Source organism: Panulirus ornatus, chromosome 28 (genome assembly GCF_036320965.1).
Source record: "Panulirus ornatus isolate Po-2019 chromosome 28, ASM3632096v1, whole genome shotgun sequence".
Classification (NCBI taxonomy): domain Eukaryota; kingdom Metazoa; phylum Arthropoda; class Malacostraca; order Decapoda; family Palinuridae; genus Panulirus; species Panulirus ornatus.
The window spans coordinates 12,553,461-12,566,538 of record NC_092251.1 but is presented as its reverse complement, the minus strand read 5'-3'; the positions used below and the strand labels follow the sequence as shown (position 1 = coordinate 12,566,538).

At 40.5% G+C, this 13,078-nt stretch overlaps 1 protein-coding gene across 6 annotated transcripts in view; it reads right to left on the bottom strand.

The window, feature by feature from the left end:
- LOC139757844 (uncharacterized) overlaps positions 1–13,078 on the bottom strand; it is a 255,572-nt gene that overhangs the window by 50,466 nt on the left and 192,028 nt on the right. For all 6 annotated transcript variants that reach the window (XM_071678740.1, XM_071678743.1, XM_071678741.1 and 3 more), the window contains 2 exons: positions 4,963–5,099; positions 796–924 (listed from right to left, as the gene is read on the bottom strand). In XM_071678740.1, the coding sequence (XP_071534841.1) occupies positions 796–924; positions 4,963–5,099 (266 nt within the window). The remainder of the gene's footprint in view (positions 1–795; positions 925–4,962; positions 5,100–13,078) is intronic.

Sequence of the window (13,078 nt, the reverse complement as noted above, 5' to 3'; positions counted from 1 at the left end):
TCAAAACTAGACTAACACAAAGAACCAATCTGCATTCGTAAGGCACTGTTCATATGTAAGCTAATCGCACATCGTTGACAAATGAAGTCATCAAAATTACACAAACAAGCAAGTTCAAGAGATGAGATTCTATGATTGAAGAACTTCCTCACCGTACCATACAAATGGGTAATCAAATATACAAAAACACACATACTAAACTAGAATCTTCACAACTAGTTATGATCTTAAGTGGGAATAGATTAGTTTAACTATTCATGAGTATAAGAATTATTCCATAAAACAAGATACTGTACCCATATTCTTAGCTTTGCCACAAATGTTGGATAATGCCTTAAGCACAACAAAGAAACCATGGCAGAGAAAACACTTTGCAGCTTCTGAGAAAGTCAAACATAAAACAAGGTAAGACAAGTATGGTAATATTAACGAGTTATTTCCCCACCTCAGTCAGACAAAACAACTACATAGTGATCTGAATGACCCATCCTGCAAATACAGAGTACAGTCTAGATATGGAATGTGCCACCATTCAAATGAATCAAAACTGGATAAAATGGTTGATGTGTTAAAACTTAGATCAAAGCCAGGCAAAAGAAAGGATATTCAAAGTTGCATCAGACATTAAACTAAACAAAAACCTTGCCTAACTGCAAAATCTAATGCCAATGGGATACAATGCAAAAATAAATGTCATTAAAAGCAGACAATGACAACAATGAAACATAAAAAGATAAAAGTTACTACATTTCATTAGCTATACATCCTTTAAATGGCATTGGATGTTAAACAAACCTTCGAGGTCCAGGACCATCTTCAAAACGTGATCGATTGTCTGGAGCTGGCCTTTTACGGTCTTCAAAGAACTCCCTTCGTTCACGGTCCTCTGCTGGACGTTTAATGCCACGGCGAGATTCCTCATACCTGTACAGAAAGGAGATCCATCTAAAGTTATCAAAAATCATTAATGTGCAAAATGTTTTTTCACATGAAACTGCAGTCAGCATTAAAGTTGCAAATGAAGCAGAGAAAACTATCTCAGCATGGAAATACATGACGAAAGCAACTTGCAAGTGTAATACAATTATTGTTTATCTAACCATATCTATGTGGGTATGTCTATGTGGGTATGTTTGAAGGAATAGTGGTTCCAACAATGTTGTATGGTTGCGAGGCGTGGGCTATGGATAGAGTTGTGCGCAGGAGGATGGATGTGCTGGAAATGAGATGTTTGAGGACAATGTGTGGTGTGAGGTGGTTTGATCGAGTGAGTAACGTAAGGGTAAGAGAGATGTGTGGAAATAAAAAGAGTGTGGTTGAGAGAGCAGAAGAGGGTGTTTTGAAGTGGTTTGGGCACATGGAGAGGATGAGTGAGGAAAGACTGACCAAGAGGATATATGTGTCGGAGGTGGAGGGAACAAGGAGAAGAGGGAGACCAAATTGGAGGTGGAAAGATGGAGTGAAAAAGATTTTGTGTGATCGGGGCCTGAACATGCAGGAGGGTGAAAGGAGGGCAAGGAATAGAGTGAATTGGAGCGATGTGGTATACCGGGGTTGACGTGCTGTCAGTGGATTGAATCAAGGCATGTGAAGCGTCTGGGGTAAACCATGGAAAGCTGTGTAGGTATGTATATTTGCGTGTGTGGACGTATGTATATACATGTGTATGGGGGGGATTGGGCCATTTCTTTCGTCTGTTTCCTTGCGCTACCTCGCAAACGCGGGAGACAGCGACAAAGTATAACAATAAAAAAAAATATCTATGTGATGTGATGTGATGTCTCCATGGTTGTTTAATTTGTTTATGGATGGGGTTGTTAGGGAGGTGAATGCAAGAGTTTTGGAAAGAGGGGCAAGTATGAAGTCTGTTGGGGATGAGAGAGCTTGGGAAGTGAGTCAGTTGTTGTTCGCTGATGATACAGCGCTGGTGGCTGATTCATGTGAGAAACTGCAGAAGCTGGTGACTGAGTTTGGTAAAGTGTGTGAAAGAAGAAAGTTAAGAATACATGTGAATAAGAGCAAGGTTATTAGGTACAGTAGGGTTGAGGGTCAAGTCAACTGGGAGGTGAGTTTGAACGGAGAAAAACTGGAGGAAGTGAAGTGTTTTAGATATCTGGGAGTGGATCTGGCAGCGGATGGAACCATGGAAGCGGAAGTGGATCATAGGGTGGGGGAGGGGGCGAAAATTCTGGGAGCCTTGAAGAATGTGTGGAAGTCGAGAACATTATCTCGGAAAGCAAAAATGGGTATGTTTGAAGGAATAGTGGTTCCAACAATGTTGTATGGTTGCGAGGCGTGGGCTATGGATAGAGTTGTGCGCAGGAGGATGGATGTGCTGGAAATGAGATGTTTAAGGACAATGTGTGGTGTGAGGTGGTTTGATCGAGTAAGTAACGTAAGGGTAAGAGAGATGTGTGGAAATAAAAAGAGCGTGGTTGAGAGAGCAGAAGAGGGTGTTTTGAAATGGTTTGGGCACATGGAGAGAATGAGTGAGGAAAGATTGACCAAGAGGATATATGTGTCGGAGGTGGAGGGAACGAGGAGAAGAGGGAGACCAAATTGGAGGTGGAAAGATGGAGTGAAAAAGATTTTGTGTGATCAGGGCCTGAACATGCAGGAGGGTGAAAGGAGGGCAAGGAATAGAGTGAATTGGAGCGATGTGGTATACCGGGGTTGACGTGCTGTCAGTGGATTGAATCAGGGCATGTGAAGCTTCTGGGGTAAACCATGGAAAGCTGTGTAGGTATGTATATTTGCGTGTGTGGACGTGTATGTATATACATGTGTATGGGGGTGGGTTGGGCCATTTCTTTCGTCTGTTTCCTTGCGCTACCTCGCAAACGCGGGAGACAGCAAAAAAAAAGAAAAAAAAAAAAAAAAAAAAAAAAAAATCTATGACATCTGTTCCAACTGGAACTTCCTCATAGGGGTGGCCATGGAAACAGTCTCCATAACTAAAGAACTCCAGTGCCGCTTCTTAGCCTTTAGTGCCTCACCCTTAACAGGCCACTGGCAAAGGGCAACTCCAGCACAGTGTCTGCAAAGGCTCCTACCTAAAGTTCCAAATGGCTATTTCTATCTAATGCTCCTACCTACTACTACTACTTAATTTTTCTACCTAATGATCCTACCTACTACTTGCATCTACTGCTCCTACCATTTTACCAAAAGACAGGGCTAGCACATACTGCTCACTGCAGGAAAATCGAGTTACAAAGAATAAGCCGAGTAAGTTAACTGTGTCAAGTGTTACATATGACAAGGATTGTGTTTGTGGACAAAATGCCAGTAGTCCACATGTTAGTGATGCAGAAAAAAAAGACAGCTACCTGGGTAAGAAAAATGCCACATGACAATCACTAAACTGCTGGCTCACTAAGCAGATGTCACTAACCCTCCCAATACCCAATCGGGTATTATTGGTAATATACCTCCCCATTTGTTGGCTGCCGACCAACTACGATTACTGACACATGAACAATATGGTTAATCAAGCAGGACCCCAAGATCCCAGCTCCCAATATGCCTGTGGGTAAAATTGATAATTCAGTTCCTAGGAAATTCATTACTAGTACTAAAAAATTCCCAGCAATATTCCACTCAAAACAGCAAAGTTAACACTGGAAAGGTCAAAGCAATCATCCTTCGATTCTAAGAGCCTTCTCTACTACAGGTGTTTTTTTATAAAATTACCAACACAGATGAGAGACAAAAGTATTTGCCATTTGTTTTATTTGAAGTTGGTGTATTCTGAATATGAGTATTGCCTTATACTGTAAGACTATCACTGCTCGTGTCTCTCTTTATTTGAAATACAAATATACTTTGGCTTCATTATATTATACGTTAATACAACAAATACATCATTCAGTGTGCATTTCATCAAATACCATTACAGTAAACCCTAAATTCAACTGACCCCAATATAATAGATTTCGGATTTGACAAGGACAAAAAATAATACAGAACATTAATAAAAAAAAAATTCATAAAAGTAAAAAAAAAAATCTCAAAACACCACACTATGCACATTTCATATTACACTTATTTTTGGAGGCATGGGGTATACTTGCTTTGTTTCGGTCTCAGTCTGCCTCAAGTTATTATGTGGACAGGTGAGTAGATATTATATATTCTTTAGTATACTTCAATAATGAGTGTGAACAAATGTGACCTTCGTTGTCTTTTCCTAGCACTACCTCACATGTGCACGGGGTGAGGGGAGGGGGGTTGCTGTTTCACGAGTGGTGGGGTGGCGACAGGAATAGATGAAGGATGTACATGTGTATATATGTATATGCCTGAGTATGGATATGCATGTATACGTTGAAGAGTATAGGTATGTATATGTGCATGTCTGGGCGTTTAGGTATATACATGTGTATGTTGGGTGGGTTAGGCCATTCTTTCATTTGTTTCCTTGCACTACCTAGCTAATGCGAGAGACAGTGACTAAGTACAATAAATAACAAATAAATACTTCAATAACTTTATAATGTACAGTACTATATATTATAATATTGTATATCGTACATTATATTAAAAACTGGCCAATAGGTTACGTTCAATTTAACGGACATTCAGAATCAATGGACACCCTTCCCCCATTATCCCGTTAAATCAAGGGTGTACTATATTTATACATTTTCAGTGTTAGAAATGAAAATCTAATAACCACAAAGGTCAAAGGAATCACTTTACTTATAACAATATCTTCAATATGGAAATTTATGTTTAACATTACGAATGCAAATTTCATATGCATTCATAAATAAAACAGTTTGTATACCATATTATGCTAAGGCAATAAGTGATAATGAGAGGAGAAAGCAAGGCAAATAAACGGGAACAAAAGTAATAATGAGAAAAAGATACTGGGTCAAGCAAAAGATAAAATAACATGAATCTTTACATTGGATGAAAACGGTCAAAGATGTATAATTGTACTCGACAATAACATACCTCATTTGCTGTCGTCGCAATTCTTCTCTTTCCCTTTCAAGTTTTTCCCTCTCCATCCTTTGGTGCTCTCTTTCCAGACGTAAGAGTTCATGTTTCTGTCTTTCAATCTTCTCTCGTTCCATGCGTAATTTCTCTCTCTCCCTGTTGAGATAAAATAACCATCAGTGTTGAAGCAAGTTCTCATTTTGTTAAAATTCATTAAATCGTAAACACGAGATGTTTAAGTAGCTTTGTTGTCAAACATACAAACTCGGCAATTGTGTAGGCAGCAGAGGAAGTTCTGGACCAAAGGAAAGAATGCTTCATTTGTGGATTTAAAAAGGGATATGTTAAAGTAAATGGGAAAGCTCTGACTACAAGGTATGCAAGGAAGGACTGAATATTGTACTACTGAAGAGATTCTGAGCAATGCTTGTGCTACAGAGGAAATGCATCATGAAGGCAGACTGCCACCATGAGAAGTAAAATTTTCTTTTATGGATTTGGCATTAAACGATATAAAATGAAACAGTAATCCCTTTGATGAAAGAAGCAAAAGCAGTAACGAATTATTAGTTCTAACGAGAAAGATTCAGAAATAATTGTAGAGAGAAACATGAATTTGAAAGGAGAGTCAAGCTAAAGAGAAAAATAAAAAAATATGCACTTAAAATGCAAAAGACAGGATAAAGCAGCATGTCACTGAGCTTCAATGTGTGGGTGTGAAAACCCCACTTCTAAAAAATTATTTGATATGTGATGTTAGGAATAATTTGCAAAGGCACATAGATGTGGTTTCAGAAGTGATAGAGGATGTGTGGAGCAGATGTTTGCTTTGAAGAATGAATGTGAGAAATACTTAGAAAACAGATGGATTTGTATAAAGCATTTATGTATCTGGAGATGGCATAAGACAGGTTTAATAGAGATGCTATGTGGAAGGTCCTAAAAGCATAAGGTGTGGGAGGTAAGTTGCTAGAAGCAGTGAAAAGTTTTTACCAAGGATGTAAGGCATGTGTACGAACAGGAAGAGAGGAGAGTGATCGGTCTGTTTAATTTGTTTATGGATGGGGTGGTAGGGAGGTAAATGCAAGAGTTTTGGAGAGGGGGCGAGTATGCAGTCCCTTGAGGATGAGAGGGCTTGGGAAATGAGTCAGTTGTTTGCCGATGATACAACTCCAGTGGCTGTTTCAAAAGAGAAACTGCAGAAGTTGAAGACTTAGTTTGGAAAAGTGTGTGAAAGGAGAAAGTTGAGAGTAAATAAGAATAAGAGCAAGGTTATTTGGTTCAGCAGGGTAGAGGGACAAGTTATTTGGGATGTAAGTTTGAATGGAGAAAAGTTAGAGTAAGAAGTGTTTCAGACATCTGGGAGTGGACTCAGCAGTGGATGGAACAATGGAAGCGGAAGAGGGTCACAGGATGGAGGAGGTGGGCAAAGGTTCTGGGAGCGATGAAGAATGTTTGGAAAAAAAACGTTATCTTGGAGTGCAAAAATGGGTATGTATGAAGGAATAGTAGTTCCAATTATGTATCTGGTTGCAAGGCAGGGGTTATAGAAAGGGTTGTATGAAGGAGGGTGGATGTGTAGAAAATGAAATGTGTGAGGACAATATGTGGTGTAAGGTGGTTTGACCAATTAAGTAATGAAAGGGTAAGAGAGATGTGTGGTAATAAAAAGTGTGTGGGGTTGAGAGAGCACAAGTGTGCGTGTTGAAATGGTTTGGACATATGGAGAGAATGAGTATGGAAAGATTGACAAAGAGGATATATGTGTAAGAGGTGGAGGCAACAAGGAGAAGCAGGAGACCAAACTGGAGGAGGAAGGATGGAGTGAAAAAGATTTTGAGCAATCGGTGCTTGAACATACAGGAGAGTGAGAGGCGTGCAAGACACAGAATGAATTGGAACTATGTGGTATACTGTGGTCGATGAGCTGTCAGTGGACTGAAACGGGGTATGTGAAGCCATGGACAGGTCTGTGGGGCCTGGATGTGGATAGGGATATGTATGTGCGTATGTGGGAGTTTATGTATATATGTAAATGAGTGGATGGGCCATTCTTCATCTATTTCCTGGCACTACCTCGCTGACACAGGAAACAGTGATTATGTATAAATAAATAAATAAACAAATAGGTGAATGCCTTTAAACCCATTCACTGTCAATAGTGAGTACTCTCCTGTTAACAACAACAACACCTGAGTCAATGCCAAACAGTTCTATCCTGGTTCTCACAGGAAAATTTGAAATGATTAGGTATAACATGTGCTTGTGGGTGGCCACAGTTGCTGTTGATATTAAATTCAATTATGATGCCTTCTGAAGCACTGGAACTACCCATGACTTGCTATAAACATTTGCATACATGTAGGATCATCGGCATGCCGTTTTAGAGTATTCAAAAGACTTCTTGCCTTAGCCCGAATCGTCAGTAAGATAAGCGGTATGCACTTCTGTATATGGTCTTCCATTACATTACAGCGTCTCTCTCAGTTCTCGCACTGTTACCACTGAGTAAGTAGTTCTTGCACTCATTTACCGTTGAGAAAGTAGTTCTCGCACAGTTACCAGTGAGTACGTGTGCATTATTAAAGTAAATCAACTAATTTTCATGCTGGATTAAACCATTTTTGCATCAAATCTCAAAGAAGATGACAAACAAGAGGAAAACCTATCACCTATTGACAAATCTGGCAAAAACTGAGGAAGATGCTCGATATGGAAAGAGTTAATGTGACTGCATGTGATCTACGGTTGTCCCATTTGGCAGTCTCCACAATTCTAAAGGCCAAAGAAAAAATATATGAAGCAGTGAAACATTCTGCAAGTGCAAAGTCTACAATAATAACAAGGTAACGACAAGGGCCCATCCACTAAATGGAAAAGTTGTTGATGCTGTGGATGGTGTCGATGGAAGACCAAATTCAAAAATGTGTACCACTAAGCTTACTTACAATTCAGGCAAAGGCTATAAGTCTTTTTGAGACAGAAGGAGCGAGCAGGAGAGGATTACATCAAGAATTTCACAAGTCATGGTTGGTTCAATACACTTAAAAGAAGATATAGCTTGCACAGCGTTTGAGTCACTGGTGAAGCAGCAAGTGCTTACAAAGGAACTGCCGAAAAGTTCACTGAAAGTTTGGATAAATCAATCTGTGAACTAAAGAATCTTAATAAAAGGTAAGAAGAAACTACATAAAAATATAAGAAAGCTGGTTAATAAAAAATGGAATAATGGGATACTCATGATAGAAACAGAGCAGGATAAAAGAATGCTGTACAGGTACATGAATTCTACATTCCATGCTGACATATGTTTGTTTACATCCATTTCGAGATACAACTAGGCAGTAAGAATGGAACTCGGATGTATGTCGGGGAACATTTGTACACATTTACCATACACTACTCAGTAAAAATTTGTAGTGGTCCCTCTCTCGTACACAAAGACATTAGTTTACACATAGAGGAACACCATACACAATTTTTACATGAAGCGTGTTCTTTCGAAAAAATATTTCTGATGAGCGAGGGAGCAAATATAAATCCATAAGGTACCTAAGACATTCCTCTGCTGTCCCACTACAAAAGCAGCAAAGTGTTATTATATACTCCTTTAAATTTTGATAAACAGCGACCCACAAGGTTGCAAGAATATGGGCAAGGACATGGAAACGCTGTTCAAGATGCCAATAACTGTTTTCTGACTCATTACTCCCCTGCTTAACGTGTGCAGGATTTTCAAATTCCCTTGACTGTATATAGCAAACTCGCAACTAATTGCTAAAGGCAGGCCATTCATAATATGGTGCATCAATAGGCACTGGGTTAAAGTGATGTGAGGGTAGTTCATTAAAAAGTAATGCATTAAAAAAGCTGTTAGTCTCTGTGAATATAGTGGCATTAATACAGAAGTGATTAATTTACTCTACAAAGTGGGGAAATATTTTTAAAAGTATAAACAAATTTTGCATTATGTGGTACATACTTCTAATGCTCATCTTAACTGTGCAAGTCTTTCACTAAGCGCAAGCTGGTTAATAAAAATAAGCAAAATAAATAAATAAATAAATATATATATATATATCTTTTTTTTTCTTTCGTACTATTCGCCATTTCCAGCATTAGCGAGGAAACGTTATGAACAGAGGACTGGGCCTTAGAGGGAGTATCTTCACCTGGCCCCCTTCTCTGTTCCTTCTTTTGGAAAATTAAAAAACGAGAGGGGAGGATTTCCAGTCACCCGCTCCCTCCCATTTTAGTCGCCTTCTACGACACACAAGGAATACATGGGAAGTATTCTTTCTCCCCTATCCCCAGGGATATATATATATATATATACATATAAGAGTAAATGTGAATAAGAGCAAGGTTATTAGGTACAGTAGGGTTGAGGGTGAAGTCAATTGGGAGGTGAGTTTGAACGGAGAAAAACTAGAGGAAGTGAAGTGTTTTAGATATCTGGGAGTGGATCTGGCAGCGGATGGAACCATGGAAGCGGAAGTGGATCATAGGGTGGGGGAGGGGGCGAAAATTCTGGGGGCCTTGAAGAATGTGTGGAAGTCGAGAACATTATCTCGGAAAGCAAAAATGGGTATGTTTGAAGGAATAGTGGTTCCAACAATGTTGTATGGTTGCGAGGCGTGGGCTATGGATAGAGTTGTGCGCAGGAGGATGGATGTGCTGGAAATGAGATGTTTGAGGACAATGTGTGGTGTGAGGTGGTTTGATCGAGTGAGTAACGTAAGGGTAAGAGAGATGTGTGGAAATAAAAAGAGCGTGGTTGAGAGAGCAGAAGAGGGTGTTTTGAAGTGGTTTGGGCACATGGAGAGGATGAGTGAGGAAAGATTGACCAAGAGGATATATGTGTCGGAGGTGGAGGGAACAAGGAGAAGAGGGAGACCAAATTGGAGGTGGAAAGATGGAGTGAAAAGATTTTGTGTGATCGGGGCCTGAACATGCAGGAGGGTGAAAGGAGGGCAAGGAATAGAGTGAATTGGAGCGATGTGGTATACCGGGGTTGACGTGCTGTCAGTGGATTGAATCAAGGCATGTGAAGCGTCTGGGGTAAGCTATGGAAAGCTGTGTAGGTATGTATATTTGCGTGTGTGGACGTATGTATATACATGTGTATGGGGGGGGGGGGCCATTTCTTTCGTCTGTTTCCTTGCGCTACCTCGCAAACGCGGGAGACAGCGACAAAGTATAATAAAAAAAAATATAATATATATATATATATATATATATATATATATATATATATATATATATATATATATATATATTATCCCTGGGGATAGGGGAGAAAGAATACTTCCCACGTATTCCCTGCGTGTCGTAGAAGGCGACTAAAAGGGGAGGGAGCGGGGGGCTGGAAATCCTCCCCTCTCGTTTTTTTTTTTTAAATTTCCAAAAGAAGGAACAGAGAATGAGGCCAGGTGAGGATATTCCCTCAGAGGCCCAGTCCTCTGTTCTTAACGCTACCTTGCTAACGCGGGAAATGGCGAATAGTATGAAAGAAACCTGGATGTTTTGGCTCTGAGTGAAACGAAGCTCAAGGGCAAAGGGGAAGAGTGGTTTGGGAATGTCTGGGGAGTAAAGTCAGGGGTTAGTGAGAGGACAAGAGCAAGGGAAGGAGTAGCAATACTCCTGAAACAGGAGTTGTGGGAGTATGTGATAGAGTGTAAGAAAGTAAATTCTCGATTGATATGGGTAAAACTGAAAGTTGATGGAGAGAGGTGGGTGATTATTGGTGCATATGCACCTGGGCATGAGAAGAAAGATCAAGAGAGGCAAGTGTTTTGAGAGCAGCTGAATGAGTGTGTTAGTGGTTTTGATGCACGAGACCAGGTTATAGTGATGGGTGATTTGAATGCAAAGGTGAGTAATGTGGCAGTTGAGGGAATAATTGGTATACATGGGGTGTTCAGTGTTGTAAATGGAAATGGGGAAGAGCTTGTAGATTTATGTGCTGAAAAAGGACTGATGATTGGGAAAACCTGGTTTAAAAAGCGAGATATACATAAGTATACTTATGTAAGTAGGAGAGATGGCCAGAGAGCGTTATTGGATTACGTGTTAATTGACAGGCGTGCGAAAGAGACACTTTTGGAGGTTAATGTGCTGAGAGGTGCAACTGGAGGGATGTCTGATCATTATCTTGTGGAGGCTAAGGTGAAGATTTGTATGGGTTTTCAGAAAAGAAGAGTGAATGTTGGGGTGAAGAGGGTGGTGAGAGTAAGTGAGCTTGAGAAGGAGACCTGTGTGAGGAAGTACCAGGAGAGACTGAGTACAGAATGGAAAAAGGTGAGAACAATGGAAGTAAGGGGAGTGGGGGAGGAATGGGATGTATTTAGGGAATCAGTGATGGATTGCGCAAAAGATGCTTGTGGCATGAGAAGAGTGGGAGGTGGGTTGATTAGAAAGGGTAGTGAGTGGTGGGATGAAGAAGTAAGAGTATTAGTGAAAGAGAAGAGAGAGGCATTTGGACGATTTTTGCAGGGAAAAAATGCAATTGAGTGGGAGATGTATAAAAGAAAGAGACAGGAGGTCAAGAGAAAGGTGCAAGAGGTGAAAAAAAGGGCAAATGAGAGTTGGGGTGAGAGAGTATCATTAAATTTTAGGGAGAATAAAAAGATGTTCTGGAAGGAGGTAAATAAAGTGCGTAAGACAAGGGAGCAAATGGGAACTTCGGTGAAGGGTGCAAGTGGGGAGGTGATAACAAGTAGTGGTGATGTGAGAAGGAGATGGAGTAAGTATTTTGAAGGTTTGTTGAATGTGTTTGATGATAGAGTGGCAGATATAGGGTGTTTTGGTCGAGGTGGTGTGCAAAGTGAGAGGGTTAGGGAAAATGATTTGGTAAACAGAGAAGAGGTAGTGAAAGCTTTGTGGAAGATGAAAGCCGGCAAGGCAGCAGGTTTGGATGGTATTGCAGTGGAATTTATTAAAAAAGGGGGTGACTGTATTGTTGACTGGTTGGTAAGGTTATTTAATGTATGTATGACTCATGGTGAGGTGCCTGAGGATTGGCGGAATGCGTGCATAGTGCCACTGTACAAAGGCAAAGGGGATAAGAGTGAGTGCTCAAATTACAGAGGTATAAGTTTGTTGAGTATTCCTGGTAAATTATATGGGAGGGTATTGATTGAGAGGGTGAAGGCATGTACAGAGCATCAGATTGGGGAAGAGCAGTGTGGTTTCAGAAGTGGTAGACGATGTGTGGATCAGGTGTTTGCTTTGAAGAATGTATGTGAGAAATACTTAGAAAAGCAAATGGATTTGTATGTAGCATTTATGGATCTGGAGAAGGCATATGATAGAGTTGATAGAGATGCTCTGTGGAAGGTATTAAGAATATATGGTGTGGGAGGAAAGTTGTTAGAAGCAGTGAAAAGTTTTTATCGAGGATGTAAGGCATGTGTACATGTAGGAAGAGAGGAAAGTGATTGGTTCTCAGTGAATGTAGGTTTGCGGCAGGGGTGTGTGATGTCTCCATGGTTGTTTAATTTGTTTATGGATGGGGTTGTTAGGGAGGTAAATGCAAGAGTTTTGGAAAGAGGGGCAAGTATGAAGTCTGTTGGGGATGAGAGAGCTTGGGAAGTGAGTCAGTTGTTGTTCGCTGATGATACAGCGCTGGTGGCTGATTCATGTGAGAAACTGCAGAAGCTGGTGACTGAGTTTGGAAAAGTGTGTGGAAGAAGAAAGTTAAGAGTAAATGTGAATAAGAGCAAGGTTATTAGGTACAGTAGGGTTGAGGGTCAAGTCAATTGGGAGGTGAGTTTGAATGGAGAAAAACTGGAGGAAGTGAAGTGTTTTAGATATCTGGGAGTGGATCTGGCAGCGGATGGAACCATGGAAGCGGAAGTGGATCATAGGGTGGGGGAGGGGGCGAAAATCCTGGGGGCCTTGAAGAATGTGTGGAAGTCGAGAACATTATCTCGGAAAGCAAAAATGGGTATGTTTGAAGGAATAGTGGTTCCAACAATGTTGTATGGTTGCGAGGCGTGGGCTATGGATAGAGTTGTGCGCAGGAGGATGGATGTGCTGGAAATGAGATGTTTGAGGACAATGTGTGGTGTGAGGTGGTTTGATCGAGTGAGTAACGTAAGGGTAAGAGAGATGTGTGGAAATAAAAAGA